The sequence below is a fragment of the Phasianus colchicus genome, chromosome 34 (assembly GCF_987193195.1).
Source record: "Phasianus colchicus chromosome 34, bPhaCol1.hap1.1, whole genome shotgun sequence".
In the NCBI taxonomy this organism is placed as follows: domain Eukaryota; kingdom Metazoa; phylum Chordata; class Aves; order Galliformes; family Phasianidae; genus Phasianus; species Phasianus colchicus.
Window position 1 is genome coordinate 1,586,656 of NC_143469.1, and position 13,740 is coordinate 1,600,395.

The window sequence follows — 13,740 nt, forward strand, 5'->3', positions numbered from 1 at the left end:
CACCAGCACACAGCTGTGTGCCACGGGGATGTGACACAACGTGGGGACGTGGCACGGGGACACACGGAGATGTGACATTGGCACTGTGGCACGGGGACACCGAGGGGCGGCGGTGACACCAAGACGTGGGGACACGGCAAGGAGAGGTGACAGCGCTGAGATGGCACCAGGATGTGAGACGGGGATGAGGTGGCACTGGGATGTGACATCGTGGGGACAAGGCACTGGGATGTGACATCGTGGGGACGTGGCACGGAGGTGGCACTGGGATGTGACATCGTGGGGACACGGCACGGAGATGGCATGGGGACGTGGCACAAAGATGGCACTGGGATGTGACATGGGGACATGTGACATCATGGGGACACGGCACGGAGGTGGCACTGGGATGTGACATCATGGGGACACGGCGCAGAGGTGGCACTGGGACGTGGCACCAGGGTGGGACACGGCGCAGAGGTGGCACTGGGATGGGGACACAGTGCTGAAGAGTGACACGAGGATGTGACACGGAGAGGTGGCTTCAGGGACATGGATGTGACATGGAGAGGTGGCTTTGGGGACATGGCGTGAAGAGGTGGCTTCGGGGACGTGGATGTGACACGGAGAGGTGGCTTTGGGGACACGGATGTGACACAGGTGGCTTTGGAGACGTGGATGTGACACAGAGAAGTGGCTTTGGTGACATGGTGTGAAGAGATGGCTTTGGAGACACGGATGTGAAATGGAGAGGTGGCTTTGGGGACACGGATGTGACACGGAGAGGTGGCTTTGGGGACACGGATGTGACACAGGTGGCTTTTGGGGACACGGATGTGACACGGAGAGGTGGCTTTGCTTACACAGCATGAAGAGGTGGCCTGGGGATATGAAATGAGGGACACGGTGGCCCAGAGGTGACAGATGGGGACATGGTGACACCGGGGCCACGCGGTGACAATCAGTGGTGGCTGTGGTCCCCTCCCCACTCACCCCGATGTCCCGTGTCCCCCCCTTTTCCCTACCCCCCCCCCCCGTGTCCCCGCAGCACGTGCAGTTTTAGTGCATTGTGGGCGCGGGGCGGCGGCTCCGCCTCGTTATCCTTGTTATTAATTATTATTATTATTATTATTGTTATTATTATTATTATTATAAATGCGCATGTGGAACCTGAGGGGCTGTGGGTGTCATCCCTTGGGGACAGCAGGGACGTGGGGGGGTGGGGGGGGATATGGGGGATGTGGCCATGGGGACAATGAGGACATGGGGGGACACTGGGATTTGGGGACATTGGGGACACTAGAGGCAGGAAGACACGAGGATTTGGGGACACGAGGGACATGGCAACTTGGGGGCATTGGGGACATGGGGGGACAGTGGGACTTGGGGACATGGGATGGGTGTTGGGGACATTGGGGACACTGGAGACGCGATGGGACATTGGGACTGGAAGGGCACTGGGGACATGGGGGTGATATTGGGATGTTGGGGACACTGGGATTTGGGGACATTGGGGACACTGGAGACAGGAAGACACAAGGATTTGGGGACACAAGGGACATGGCAACTTGGGGGCATTGGGGACATGGGGGGACAGTAGGACTTGGGGACATGGGATGGGTGTTGGGGACATTGGGGACACTGGAGACATAATGGGAAATTGGGACTGGGAGGGCACTGGGGACATGGGGGTGACATTGGGATGTGGGGACATTTGGGGACATTGGGATGTTGGGGACACTGAGGGACATTGGGGACACTGGGATTTGGGGGACATGGGGGACACTGGAGACAGGAAGACACGGGGATTTGGGGACACGAGGGACATGGCAACTTGGGGACATTGGGACTTGGGGGGCATTGGGGACATGGGGGACAGTGGGACCTGGGGACATGGGATGGGTGTTGGGGACATTGGGACTGAGAGGGCATTGGGGACATGGGGGTGACATTGGGATGTGGGGACATTTGGGGACATTGGGATTTGGAGACATGGGGGACACTGGAGGCAGGAAGACACGGGGATTTGGGGACACGAGGGACATGGCAACTTGGGGACATTGGGGACATGGGGGAACAGTAGGACTTGGGGACATGGAGGACACTGGCATGGGTGAGACATTGGGATGTTGGGGACACTGGGGACATTGGGATTTGGACACATGGGGGATGTGGGGATACTGGGGACACTGAGGGACATTGGGGACACTGGAGACATAATGGGACGTAGGGACTGGAAGGGCATTGGGGACATGGGGGTGACATTAGGATTTGGGGACATTGGGATGTTGGGGAACTGGGATTTGGGGACATTGGGATTTGGGGACATTGGGGACACTGGAGGCAGGAAGACACGGGGATTTGGGGACACGAGGGACATGGCAACTTGGGGACATTGAGACAGGGAGGGCATTGGGGATGTGGGGGTGACATTTGGATTTGGGGGCTTTGGGGACATTGGGGATGTGGGGATGTTGGGGGCATTGGGATTTTGGGGACATGGGGGGGGACACTGAGGGACATTGGGATGTTGGGGACACTGGGGGGGGGGGACACTGAGGGATTTGGGGGACATTGGGGGGTGGGTGGCACACAGGGATGGGGACAGAGGGGTCTTTGGGGACAACGGAGCTTCTGGGGGACCATGGGGGACAATGGATGAAGGTGACGTGGGTGGGGGGGTGGGGAGGGGGGGGGGGCGTGGGTGGGAACACACTGAGGCCACCCAACCTTGGTGTCACCCAACCTTGGTGTCACCGGGGAGACGTGACCTCGGTGCCACCCACGCTTGGGGACAGCGCTGGGGATGCTGGGATGTGTCCCCCCCCCCCCTCCCAAAATGGCACCTCTGCAGACCCCCCCTGTGCTGCTGCTGCTGCTGCTGCTGCCTGGGGGGGGACCCACAGGTGGGGATTTTGGGGGGGGGGGGGAAGGGGGCACAGGGAGGGGACATGGAGGGACCCTGTGGTTCCTGCCCCCCCCCCCCCGGTTTTTAGGGCCCCCCCCTGGATGGCCGTGGGATGGTCCTGAAGAGCCGGGGGGGGCCCCGAACCCACCGAGAGCACAGTGTGGGGGGAGAGAGGGGGTGAGTGGGGCAAGGGGGGGGGGGGGTACTGGGAGAAACTGGGAGGGGAATGGGGGGTGTTGGGGGGGGGGTCTGAGAGGGTGGGGGGGTGATGGGGGGGCACTGGGGTGGGTGGGTGTGGAGGGGGGGTACTGGGAGGGGAATGGGAGATGTTGGAGGGTTGGGGGGGGCACTGGGGGGGGCAGTGGGGGAACTGGGAGGGGGGTGGGTTGGTATGGGGGGGGTATTGGGGGGGTACTGGGAGGGGAATGGGAGACATTGGAACAATATGGGGGGCAATGGGGGGGGTCTGAGAAGATGGGGGGGCATTGGGGGAACTGGGAGGGGGGTGGGTGGATATGGGAGGAGGGTGGGGGGGCAATGGGGGGGGTACTGGGAGAAACTGGGAGGGGAATGGGGGGCATGGGGGGGTGATGGGGGGGCACTGGGGAAACTGGGAGGGGGTGGGTGGGTATTGGGAGGGGGTGGGGGGGAGCATTGGGGGGGTACTGGGAGGGGAATGGGAGACATTGGAGGGATATGGGGGGCAATGGGGGGGGTCTGAGGAGACGGGGGGGGCACTGGGGGAACTGGGAGGGGGTGGGTGGATATGGGAGGAGGGTGGGGGGGTACTGGGAGAAACTGGGAGGGGAATGGGGGGCTTTGGAGGAATATGGGGGGCAATGGGGGGGCACTGGGGGAACTGGAGGAGGGGTCTGAGAGTAAGGGGACACTGGGGGGGGGCACTGGGAGAAACTGGGAGGAGAATGGGGGGCGTTGGGGGGGTCTGGGAGGGTGTGGGGGTGATGGGGGGGGCATTGGGGGAACTGGGAGAGGGTGGGTGGGGGCATTGGGGGGGGTACTGGGAGGGGAATGGGAGACATTGGAGGGATATGGGGGGCAATGGGGGGGGTCTGAGGAGACGGGGGGGGCACTGGGGGAACTGGGAGGGGGGTGTGTGGATATGGGAGGAGGGTGGGGGGGCAATGGGGGGGGTACTGGGAGAAACTGGGAGGGGAATGGGGGGCTTTGGAGGAATATGGGGGGCAATGAGGGGGCAGTGGGGGAACTGGGGGGGGTCTGAGAGTAAGGGGACACTGGGGGGGGCACTGGGAGAAACTGGGAGGGGAATGGGGGGCGTTGGGGGGGTCTGGGAGGGTGTGGGGGTGATGGGGGGGCACTGGGGGAACTGGGAGGGGGTGGGTGGGGGCATTGGGGGGGGTACTGGGAGGGGAATGGGAGACATTGGAGGGATATGGGGGGCAATGGGGGGGGGTCTGAGGAGACGGGGGGGGCACTGGGGGAACTGGGAGGGATGTGTGTGGATATGGGAGGAGGGTGGGGGGGCAATGGGGGGGGTACTGGGAGAAACTGGGAGGGGAATGGGGGGCTTTGGAGGAATATGGGGGGCAATGGGGGGGGCACTGGGAGAAACTGGGAGGGGAATGGGGGGCGTGGGGGGGTGATGGGGGGGGCACTGGGGGAACTGGGAGGGGGGGTCTAAGAGAGTAAGGGGACACTGGGGGGGGCACTGGGGGAACTGGGAGGGGGTGGGTGGGGGCATTGGGGGGGGTACTGGGAGGGGAATGGGAGACATTGGAGGGATATGAGGGCAATGGGGGGGGGTCTGAGAAGACCGGGGGGGGGCACTGGGGTGGGGGGCAACGGGAAAGGGGGGGGAGGGGGGCGCTGGGGCAAAGCGGGAGGAGGTGGGGGGGAGGAATTGGAGGGGTTGAGCAAAGGGGAACTGGGAGCACTGGGAGTTACTGGGAGCAGCGGGGAGTCACTGCGGGGGGGGGGGGGGGCGGGAAAATCCTGGGGTGGGGGCACGGGGGGGTCACTGAGTTCCGACCCCCCCCCGCCCCCCCCAGCCCCGCTGCCCCCCCCGGCTCCGTATCGATGTCTCCGCATCTCCCGAGTTCCCCCCCGCCCCGGGGCCGCGCGCGGTGCCGGCGGGAGCGCGCGTCTTCGTGCAGGTGGGGGGGGGGCGGAGGTGGGGGGGGGGGCGGAGGGGGGGGTTTCTTCCCCGAGTCCCTTTTCCCGACCCCCCCGTTTCCCCCCCCCGCAATGCCCCCCCCCCCTCCCATACCTTCCCTTTGCATCACATCCATCCCTCTGACATCCCCCCCCCCCGTCCATCATTCCTCCATCTATTTTAGTGACCCCCCCCCTCGCCCCCCCCCCCAAATCCCCTATGTTCTTACTGACCCCCCCCCCATGATCCCCCCCCAGCACCCCCCCCATAACCCCTTATGAACCCCCCATGACCTCCCTTGACCCACAATAACCCCCCCGCCCCCTCCCACCCAATGCCTCACCCCCCATTTTAGGGTCTCTCCTTATAATCCCCCCCCTCCCATTTTAGGCTCCCCCCCCCCTCAGACCCCCCAGTGCCCCCCCGCCGATCTCACTCTCCTCCCAATCCCCCCACGATCCCTATTTGACCCCCCCTGACCCCCCCATGACCCTTTGTGAGCCCCCCACCCCCATCATGACCCCCCCCTGAACCCCCCCAAATCACCCCCATAAGCCCCCATGACCCCCCCGCCCCCATCCAACTCAATCCTGACCCCCCCCCACATCCCAACCCCCCATGACCCCGCATGACCCCTTCCTCCCCCCTCCTGTGCCCCCCCCCCAATTTTCAGACTCCCAACACCCCCTCCGTGCCCCCCCAACACCCCCTCCGTGCCCCCCCCATCCCCCGACCCCTCATGACCCCACTATACCCCCCCCAGGTGCCCCCCCCCCAATTATCAGATCTCCCCTCTGACCCTCCCCTCCGGTCCCCCCCCCAAATCTCTCCCACTGCCCCCTGCCCCCTCCTCAACCCCCCCCTGACTCCTCACCACCCCCCTCAGCCCACCCCTCCCCAATTTTCAGATCACCCCCTCTGACCCCCACCCCCCCCGTGCCCCCCCCTGCTCCCCCCCCCCAATTATCAGATCTCCCCTCTGACCCCCCCCCTGTGTCCCCCCCCCAAATCTCTCCCACTCCCCCCTGCCCCCTCCTCAACCCCCCCTGACCCCTCATGACCCCCCTTAACCCCCCCCCTCCCCAATTTTCAGATCACCCCCTCTGACCCCCAGCCCCCCCCCGTGCCCCCCCCCCCCCCCGCAGATCTCTCTCTCCCACGCCCCCCCCGGCCTCACCTGGGTTCCCCCCCCCCCCCCAAATCTCTCCCACTGCCCCCTGCCCCCTCCTCAACCCCCCTGACCCCTCACGACCCCCCCTCTGCCTCCCCCCTGTTCCCCCCCCCCAATTATCAGATCTCCCCTCTAAGCTCCCCCCTTGTGTCCCCCCCCCAAATCTCTCCCACTCCCCCCTGCCCCCTCCTCAACCCCCCTGACCCCTCATGACCCCCCTCAGGCCCCCCCTCCCCAATTTTCAGATCACCCCCTCTGACCCCCACCCCCCCCGTGCTCCCCCCCTGCTCCCCCTCCCCCCCAATTATCGGATCTCCCCTCTGACCCCCCCCCGGTTGCCCCCCCCAAATCTCTCCCACTCCCCCCTGCCCCCTCCTCAACCCCCCCTGACCCCTCACCACCCCCCTCAGCCCCCCCCCTCCCCAATTTTCAGATCACCCCCTCTGACCCCCACCCCCCCCGTGCCCCCCCCCCGCAGATCTCTCTCTCCCACGCCCCCCCCCGGCCTCACCTGGGTTCCCCCCCCCCAAATCTCTCCCACTCCCCCCTGCCCCCTCCTCAACCCCCCCCGACCCCTCATGACCCCCCTCAGCCCCCCCCCTCCCCAATTTTCAGATCACCCCTCTGACACCCACCCCCCCCCTGGCCCCCCCCCCAGATCTCTCTCTCCCATGCCCCCCCCGGCCTCACCTGGGTTCCCCCCACCCCCAAATCTCTCCCACTCCCCCCTGCCCCCTCCTCAACCCCCCCGACCCCTCACGACCCCCCCTCTGCCTCCCCCCTGTTCCCCCCCCCAATTATCAGATCTCCCCTTTAAGCCCCCCCCTTGTGCCCCCCCCCCAAATCTCTCCCACTCCCCCCTGCCCCCTCCTCAACCCCCCCTGACCCCTCACCACCCCCCTCAGCCCCCCCCTCCCCAATTTTCAGATCACCCCCTCTGACCCCCACCCCCCCCGTGCCCCCCCCCGCAGATCTCTCTCTCCCACGCCCCCCCCGGTCTCACCTTCTCCCTCCGCCGCTGTTCGGTATCACCTCGCTCCGCTCCCGGCCCCTCCCCAGACGGTTCCCCCCCCCGGCCTTTAGTGGTGCTGAGGGGGGGTTGCGGGGGGGTCACCGCCAAGCTGCTGCGCTCCTTTCGCCTCCCCCCGCGATTCGCCGAACCGCTGCAGTTCCTCCATTGCCGGCTGAAGTTGTGCGGAGGGGGGGGGCTGCCCCCGGTATGGGGGGGGGGGGGGGGCATAAGGTCGGTCATGGGGGAAAGCCTGAATTGGGGGAGGTTATGGGGAGGGGGGACACTGAAATGGGGGGGGGTCGTGGGGGGAGCTTTAAATCGGGGGGGTCATAAAGAGAGTCGTGGGGGGGACCCTGAAATGGGGGGGGGGGGTGTGTCTGGGGGGGGTCATGGAGGGCGACCTTAAACGGGGGGGGGGTTATAAAGAGGGTCACTGGGGGGGGGTCGTGGGGGGGGCTCTGAAATGGGGGGGGGGACTGGGGGTTATGGGGGGGGTCATGGAGGGGGACCCTAAAATTGGGGGGGGGTCATAAGGAGGGTCATGGGGGGGGTCGTGGGGGGGACCCTGAAATGGGGGGGGGCTCTGTGGGGGTCATGGAGGGCGACCTTAAACGGGGGGTGGTTATAAAGAGGGTCACTGGGGGGGGGGGTCGTGGGGGGGGTCATGGAGGGGGACCCTAAAATCGGGGGGGTCATAAGGAGGGTCATTGGGGGGGGTCGTGGGGGGGACCCTGAAATGGGGGGGGGGCTCTGGGGGGGTCATGGAGGGCGACCTTAAACTGGGGGGGGGGAGTAATAAAGAGGGTCACTGGGGGAAGGGTCGTGGGGGGGGGGTCATGGAGGGGGACCCTAAAATCGGGGGGGTCATAAGGAGGGTCATGGGGGGGATCGTGGGGGGGGGTCTGAAATGGGGGGAGGAACGGGGGGTTATGGGGGGGTCATGGAGGGGGACCCTAAAATTGGGGGGGGGTCATAAGGAGGGTCGTGGTCATGGAGGGGGGGTCGTGAGTGGGGGGGTGAGGAGGTGATGGAGGGGGGATACTGAAATGGGGGGGGGCGAAATGGGGGGGTCATGGAGGGTGAATCTAAAATCCAGGGGGGGTCATAAGGAGGGTCGTGGGGGGGGCTCTGAAATGGGGGGGGGGGTCATGGAGGGCGACCTTAAATTGGGGGGGGGGGGAGTCATAAAGAGGATAATTGGAGGGGGGGGTCATGGAGGGGGACCCTAAAATTGGGGGGGTCATAAGGAAGGTCATGGGGGGGGGTCGTGGGGGGGGCTCTGAAATGGGGGGAGGAACTGGGGGTTATGGGGGGGGTCATGGAGGGGGACCCTTAAATTGGGGGGGGGGTCATAAGGAGGGTCATGGAGAGGGGTCATGGGGGGGGGAGCCTGAAATGGGGGGGGGAAATGGGGGGGTCATGGAGGGTGAACCTCAAATGGAGGGGGGAAATGGGGGGACCTTAAAATTGGGGGGGTCACGGGGGGGGGCACTGAGTGGTTATGGAGGGGGACACTGAAATGAGGGGGGGAAATGGGGGTCTGTGAAATGGGGGGGCACAGAATAAGGGATCACGGATGGGATCCTAAAATTGGGGGGGGGGGGGGGGCAATAAGGGGGAGGGGGGTCATTGAGGGGCGGGGGTCGTGGGGAGGAACTCCTGAAATGGGGAGGGGGGGTCAATGGGGGGGGGGGGGGGAGGGGACGTTAAAAATTGGGGAGGGGTCCAGGGGGGGAGACCCCTAAAATCGGGGTGGGGGGGTCACAAGGAGGGTCATGGGGGGGGGGAACTGAAATTGGGCGGGGGGGGGGCACTGGGGGTTTGTGGGAGGGGGGGGGGGAGCCGCGACCCCTCCCCCATTCTTTGGTGTCTCGCTTTCCCCCCGGACGCCCCAATCCCGCAGTGCCGCGTGGAGCGCTGTTCCGGCGGAAGGGGCGGAGCTTCCGGTTTAGGCCCCGCCCCTCGGCCCCGCCCCCCGGCTCGCCCCGCCCCCAGCCGGGCTCTGCGCACCGTCACGCGGCCCATCGTGGTGACGCTGGGAGCCGCCCGCCCCGCCCCCACGGGTGCGGACCCCCCCCCAAATTAAAGTCTCCCCTCTATGTGACCCCCCCCCATAGAATCCCCCCTCCATGATGCCCCCTGTCACGTGGGGACCCCCAGCATAGACCCCCCCCCCCCCAATGGGACCCCATCTATGGGACCACCCCCATAGGAACCCCCACCATAAGACCCCCCCCCAAATCCTTTAGGACCCCCCCCCCCCCTTTGGAGCCCCCCCCATGGGACCCCCTCACTTTAGCAGCCCCCCCCCATGGAACCCCTTACATGAGATCCCCCTGTAGGACCCCTCCCCCCAGGAGACCCCCATGAGACCCTCACTTCTATGGACCCCCCCCAATAGAATCCCCCCCCCCCGATAGAGACCCCCACCCATGGGACCCCCTTCCAAGGTGCCTCCCCTATGAGACACCCCCTATGGAACCTCCCCCCTCCAAGGAACACCCCCCTATAGGACCCTTCCCCCAGGAGACCCCCACCTCTATGGGCCCCCCCCCAACAGAATCCCCCCCCCGATAGAGACCCCCCCCATGGGACCCCCTTCCAAGGTGCCCCCCCCCATGGGACACCCCTTATAGAACCTCCTCTATAGGACCCCCCCCCTCCAATGAACACCCCCCTATTGGACCCCTCCCCCCAGGAGACCCTCACTTCTATGGCCCCCCCCCAATAAAATCCCCCCCCCCGATAGAGACCCCCCCATGGACCCCCTTCCAAGGTCCCCCCCCCCCTAAGAGACACCCCCTATAGAGCCTCCTCTATAGGACCCCCCCCTCCAATGAACACCCCCCTATTGGACCCCTCCCCCCAGGAGACCCCCACCTCTATGGACCCCCCCCAACAGAATCCCCCCCCGATAGAGACCCCCCCTATAGGACCCCCTTCCAAGGTGCCCCCCCCTATGAGACACCCCCTATAGAGCCTCCTCTATAGGACCCCCCCCCTCCAATGAACACCCCCCTATTGGACCCCTCCCCCCAGGAGACCCCCACCTCTATGGACCCCCCCCAACAGAATCCCCCCCCGATAGAGACCCCCCCTATAGGACCCCCTTCCAAGGTGCCCCCCCCTATGAGACACCCCCTATAGAGCCTCCTCTATAGGAACCCCCCCCCAAGGAACAGCCCCCTATTGGACCCCTCCCCCCAGGAGACCCCCACCTCTATGAGGCCCCCCCCAATAGAATCCCCCCCCCCCGATAGAGACCCCCCCCATGGGACCCCCTTCCAAGGTGCCCCCCCCTATGGGACACCCCCTATAGAACCTCCTCTATAGGACCCCCCCCCTCCAATGAACACCCCCCTATTGGACCCCTCCCCCCAGGAGACCCCCACCTCTATGAGGCCCCCCCAATAGAATCCCACCCCCCGATAGAGACCCCCCCTATAGGACCCCCTTCCAAGGTGCCCCCCTTATGGGACACCCCTTATAGAACCTCCTCTATAGCCCCCCCCCCCTCCAATGAAAACCTCCCCCCAGGAGACCCTCACTTCTATGAGCCCCCCCCAATAGAATCCCCCCCCCCCGATAGAGACCCCCACCCATGGGACCCCCTTCCAAGCTGCCCCCCCCTATGGAATACCCTCTATGGAACCTTCTCCATTGAACCCCCCCCCCCTCCAATGAACACCCCCCTATAAGACCCCCCCCCCCATGGAACACCCTCCATAGGGCTCCCCCCATAGGACCCCCCCCCACCATTTTATGCCCCCCCTCTTCGAATGACCTCCCACCAAGCGACCACCCGCATAGAACCCCCCCGCACCCCCCCGCCCCAAATGTGACACCCCCTCTATGGGAACCCCCATTTCCAAGGGACCCCCCCCCAGTGGAACCCCCCCCTTTAAAAACTGCCCCCCCCCATGAGACCACCCCTATATAACCCCCCCTTATAGCCCCTCCCCCCACAAGACCCCCTCTATGGGATCCCACTAAAGTGCAACCCCCCCCCCCCCCAAATAACGACCCCCCCCCCTCCCCATAGGTGCCCCCCCAGGACCTTTCCCCCCACCCCCCCCCCCTCTGCGTTTCCCCCCACCTCCCCCTCAGGTGCAGCCCAGGACCCCCCCAGTGGGTGAGTGATGGGATTTTGGTGACTGGGGGGGGGAAGATTTTGGGGTGGACCCCCCCTTAAAATGACTGTGCCCCCCCCCGCACCCCCCCAGACCCATCGGTGCCCCCCGGCGCTGTGGCTGCTGTCTCCTTTGGGGCCTTCATGGTGGGGGCGGTGCTGGTGGGGGGGCTGTGGTTCGTGCACGGCCGCACAGGTCAGTAACCCCCCCCCCCCCAACCAAAAATTGCCCCCCCCCAAAAAAAATCTGAGTCCTTAAAGCTGACCCCCCCCCCTTCTCCCCCAACAGCAGCCCACAGACCCCCCCCAGCCGCCCCCAACTCCGCTTCTGCCACCCAGCGTGGGGGGGCACAGGTATACTGGGAGCACTGGGAATGGGGGGGGCACAGGTATACTGGGAGCACTGGGAATTGGGGGGCTGTGGGGGGGCACAGGTGTACTGGGAGCACTGGGAATGGGGGGGGTGTGGGGGGGCACAGGTGTACTGGGAGCACTGGGAATGGGGGGGGGGCACAGGTATACTGGGAGCACTGGGAATGGGGGGGGCGTGGGGGGGCACAGGTATACTGGGAGCACTGGGAATGGGGGGGGGCGTGGGGGGGCACAGGTATACTGGGAGCACTGGGAATGGGGGGGGGATGGGGGGGCACAGGTATACTGGGAGCACTGGGAATGGGGGGGGGATGGGGGGGCACAGGTGTACTGGGAGCACTGGGAATGGGGGGGTGTGGGGGGGCACAGGTATACTGGGAGCACTGGGAATGGGGGGGGCATGGGGGGGCACAGTTATACTGGGAGCACTGGGAATGGGGGGGCACAGGTATACTGGGAGCACTGGGAATGGGGGGGGCGTGGGGGGGCACAGGTGTACTGGGAGCACTGGGAATGGGGGGGGGCGTGGGGGGGCACAGGTGTACTGGGAGCACTGGGAATGGGGGGGGCGTGGGGGGGCACAGGTGTACTGGGAGCACTGGGAATGGGGGGGGATGTGGGGAGGCACAGGTATACTGGGAGCACTGGGAATAGGAGGGATGGGGGGGCACAGGTGTACTGGGAGCACTGGGAATGGGGGGGGGATGGGGGGGCACAGGTATACTGGGAGCACTGGGAATGGGGGGGTGGGGGGGGCAGAGGTATACTGGGAGCACTGGGAATGGGGGGGGGCACAGGTGTACTGGGAGCACTGGGAATGGGGGGGGCGTGGGGGGGCACAGGTATACTGGAAGCACTGGGAATGGGGGGGCGTGGGGAAGTAACTGGGAGCACTGGGATTGAGTGGGGGGGCACTGGGAAGGAACTGGGAGCACTGGGATTGGAGGGGGGGGCTGGGAAGGGACTGGGAGAACTGGGAACTGGGGGGGGCATGGAGAAGTAACTGGGAGCACTGGGATGGAGTGGGGGGGGGCACTGGGAAGGGACTGGGAAGCACTGGGGAGGATGGGGGGGGGCGTGGGGAAGTAACTGGGAACTGGGATTGGAGGGGGGGCACTGGGAAGTAACTGGGAGCACTGGGATTGGAGGGGGGGCACTGGGAAGGAACTGGGAGCACTGGGATGGAGTGGGGTGGCACTGGGAAGTAACTGGGAGCACTGGGATTGGAGGGGGGGGTACTGGGAAGGGACTGGGAGCACTGGGAATTGGGGGGGCGTGGGGAAGTAACTGGGAACTGGGATTGGAGGGGGGGGCACTGGGAAGGGACTGGGAGCACTGGGAATTGGGGGGGCGTGGGGAAGTAACTGGGAGCACTGGGAATGGAGTGGGGGGGCACTGGGAAGGGACTGGGAGCACTGGGATGGAGTGGGGGGGCACTGGGAAGGGACTGGGAGCACTGGGGAGGATGGGGGGGTACTGGGATGGGACTGGGAGCTGTGGCAAGGTGTGTGTGGGGGGTACTGGGAGCACTGGGTGGGAGTGGGGGGGGGTTACTGGGAAGTGAATGGGAGCACTGGGGAGGACTGGGGAGTTACTGGGAAGGAGTGCCGGGAAGTAACTGGGAAGTAGTGGGGGGGGGGGTACTGGGGGATACTGGGAGGGAGTGGGGGGGGGGGGGTACTGGGAAGGACCTGGGATCAATGGGAATAGGAGCTACTGGGAAGGAATGGTGGTGGGGGGGGGGGTACTGGGAGCACTGGGAAGGAGCAGGAGGTGATACTGGGAAGTAACGGTGATGGATTGGAGGGGGAAAGGGGGGGGGGGGGGGAGGGGTTTACTGGGACGTTACTGGGAGCACTGGGACCATACTGGTGCCCCCCCCCACAAGCCCAGGACCGTCAACCCGAAGCTGCCTCCATCCAGGACCCCCCCGGGGGCACCGTGAGCCCAGAAGGACACCCAAAAATTAGGGTTTCCCCCCCCCCCTCCCCCAACTTGACCCCCCCCCAAAAAAAGCCTGAGACCCCCCCTCTACTGT

General features: G+C 65.6%; 1 protein-coding gene and 1 long non-coding RNA gene across 2 annotated transcripts; both read left to right on the top strand.

Annotated features, from left to right (window-relative positions):
• The first annotated feature begins 2,676 nt into the window (after positions 1–2,676).
• Positions 2,677–9,287, top strand: TGFBR3L (transforming growth factor beta receptor 3 like). Its single transcript, XM_090128606.1, has 5 exons — positions 2,677–2,885; positions 2,976–3,064; positions 4,915–5,019; positions 7,161–7,406; positions 9,105–9,287. Exons 1-5 carry the CDS (start codon positions 2,786–2,788, stop codon positions 9,285–9,287), a joined length of 723 nt encoding a protein of 240 aa, XP_089984732.1. The 5' UTR covers positions 2,677–2,785.
• A 2,123-nt stretch (positions 9,288–11,410) lies between these two features.
• On the top strand, positions 11,411–13,697 carry LOC149913852 (uncharacterized). The gene is made up of 3 exons (XR_016460972.1): positions 11,411–11,526; positions 11,620–11,684; positions 13,591–13,697. It is a non-coding gene; the product is annotated as an uncharacterized LOC149913852 (long non-coding RNA).
• The last annotated feature ends 43 nt before the right edge of the window (positions 13,698–13,740 follow it).

Excerpts from the sequence above, each read along its gene's own strand:
- TGFBR3L (XM_090128606.1), top strand. The coding sequence starts at position 2,786 with ATGCTGGGATGTGTCCCCCCCCCCCCTCCCAAAATGGCACCTCTGCAG. Across the intron at positions 3,065-4,914 it reads AGTGTGGGGGGAGAGAGGGG|CCCCGCTGCCCCCCCCGGCT; the intron begins GTGAGTGGGGCA and ends CGCCCCCCCCAG. Across the intron at positions 7,407-9,104 it reads GAGGGGGGGGGCTGCCCCCG|TGCCGCGTGGAGCGCTGTTC; the intron begins GTATGGGGGGGG and ends CCAATCCCGCAG.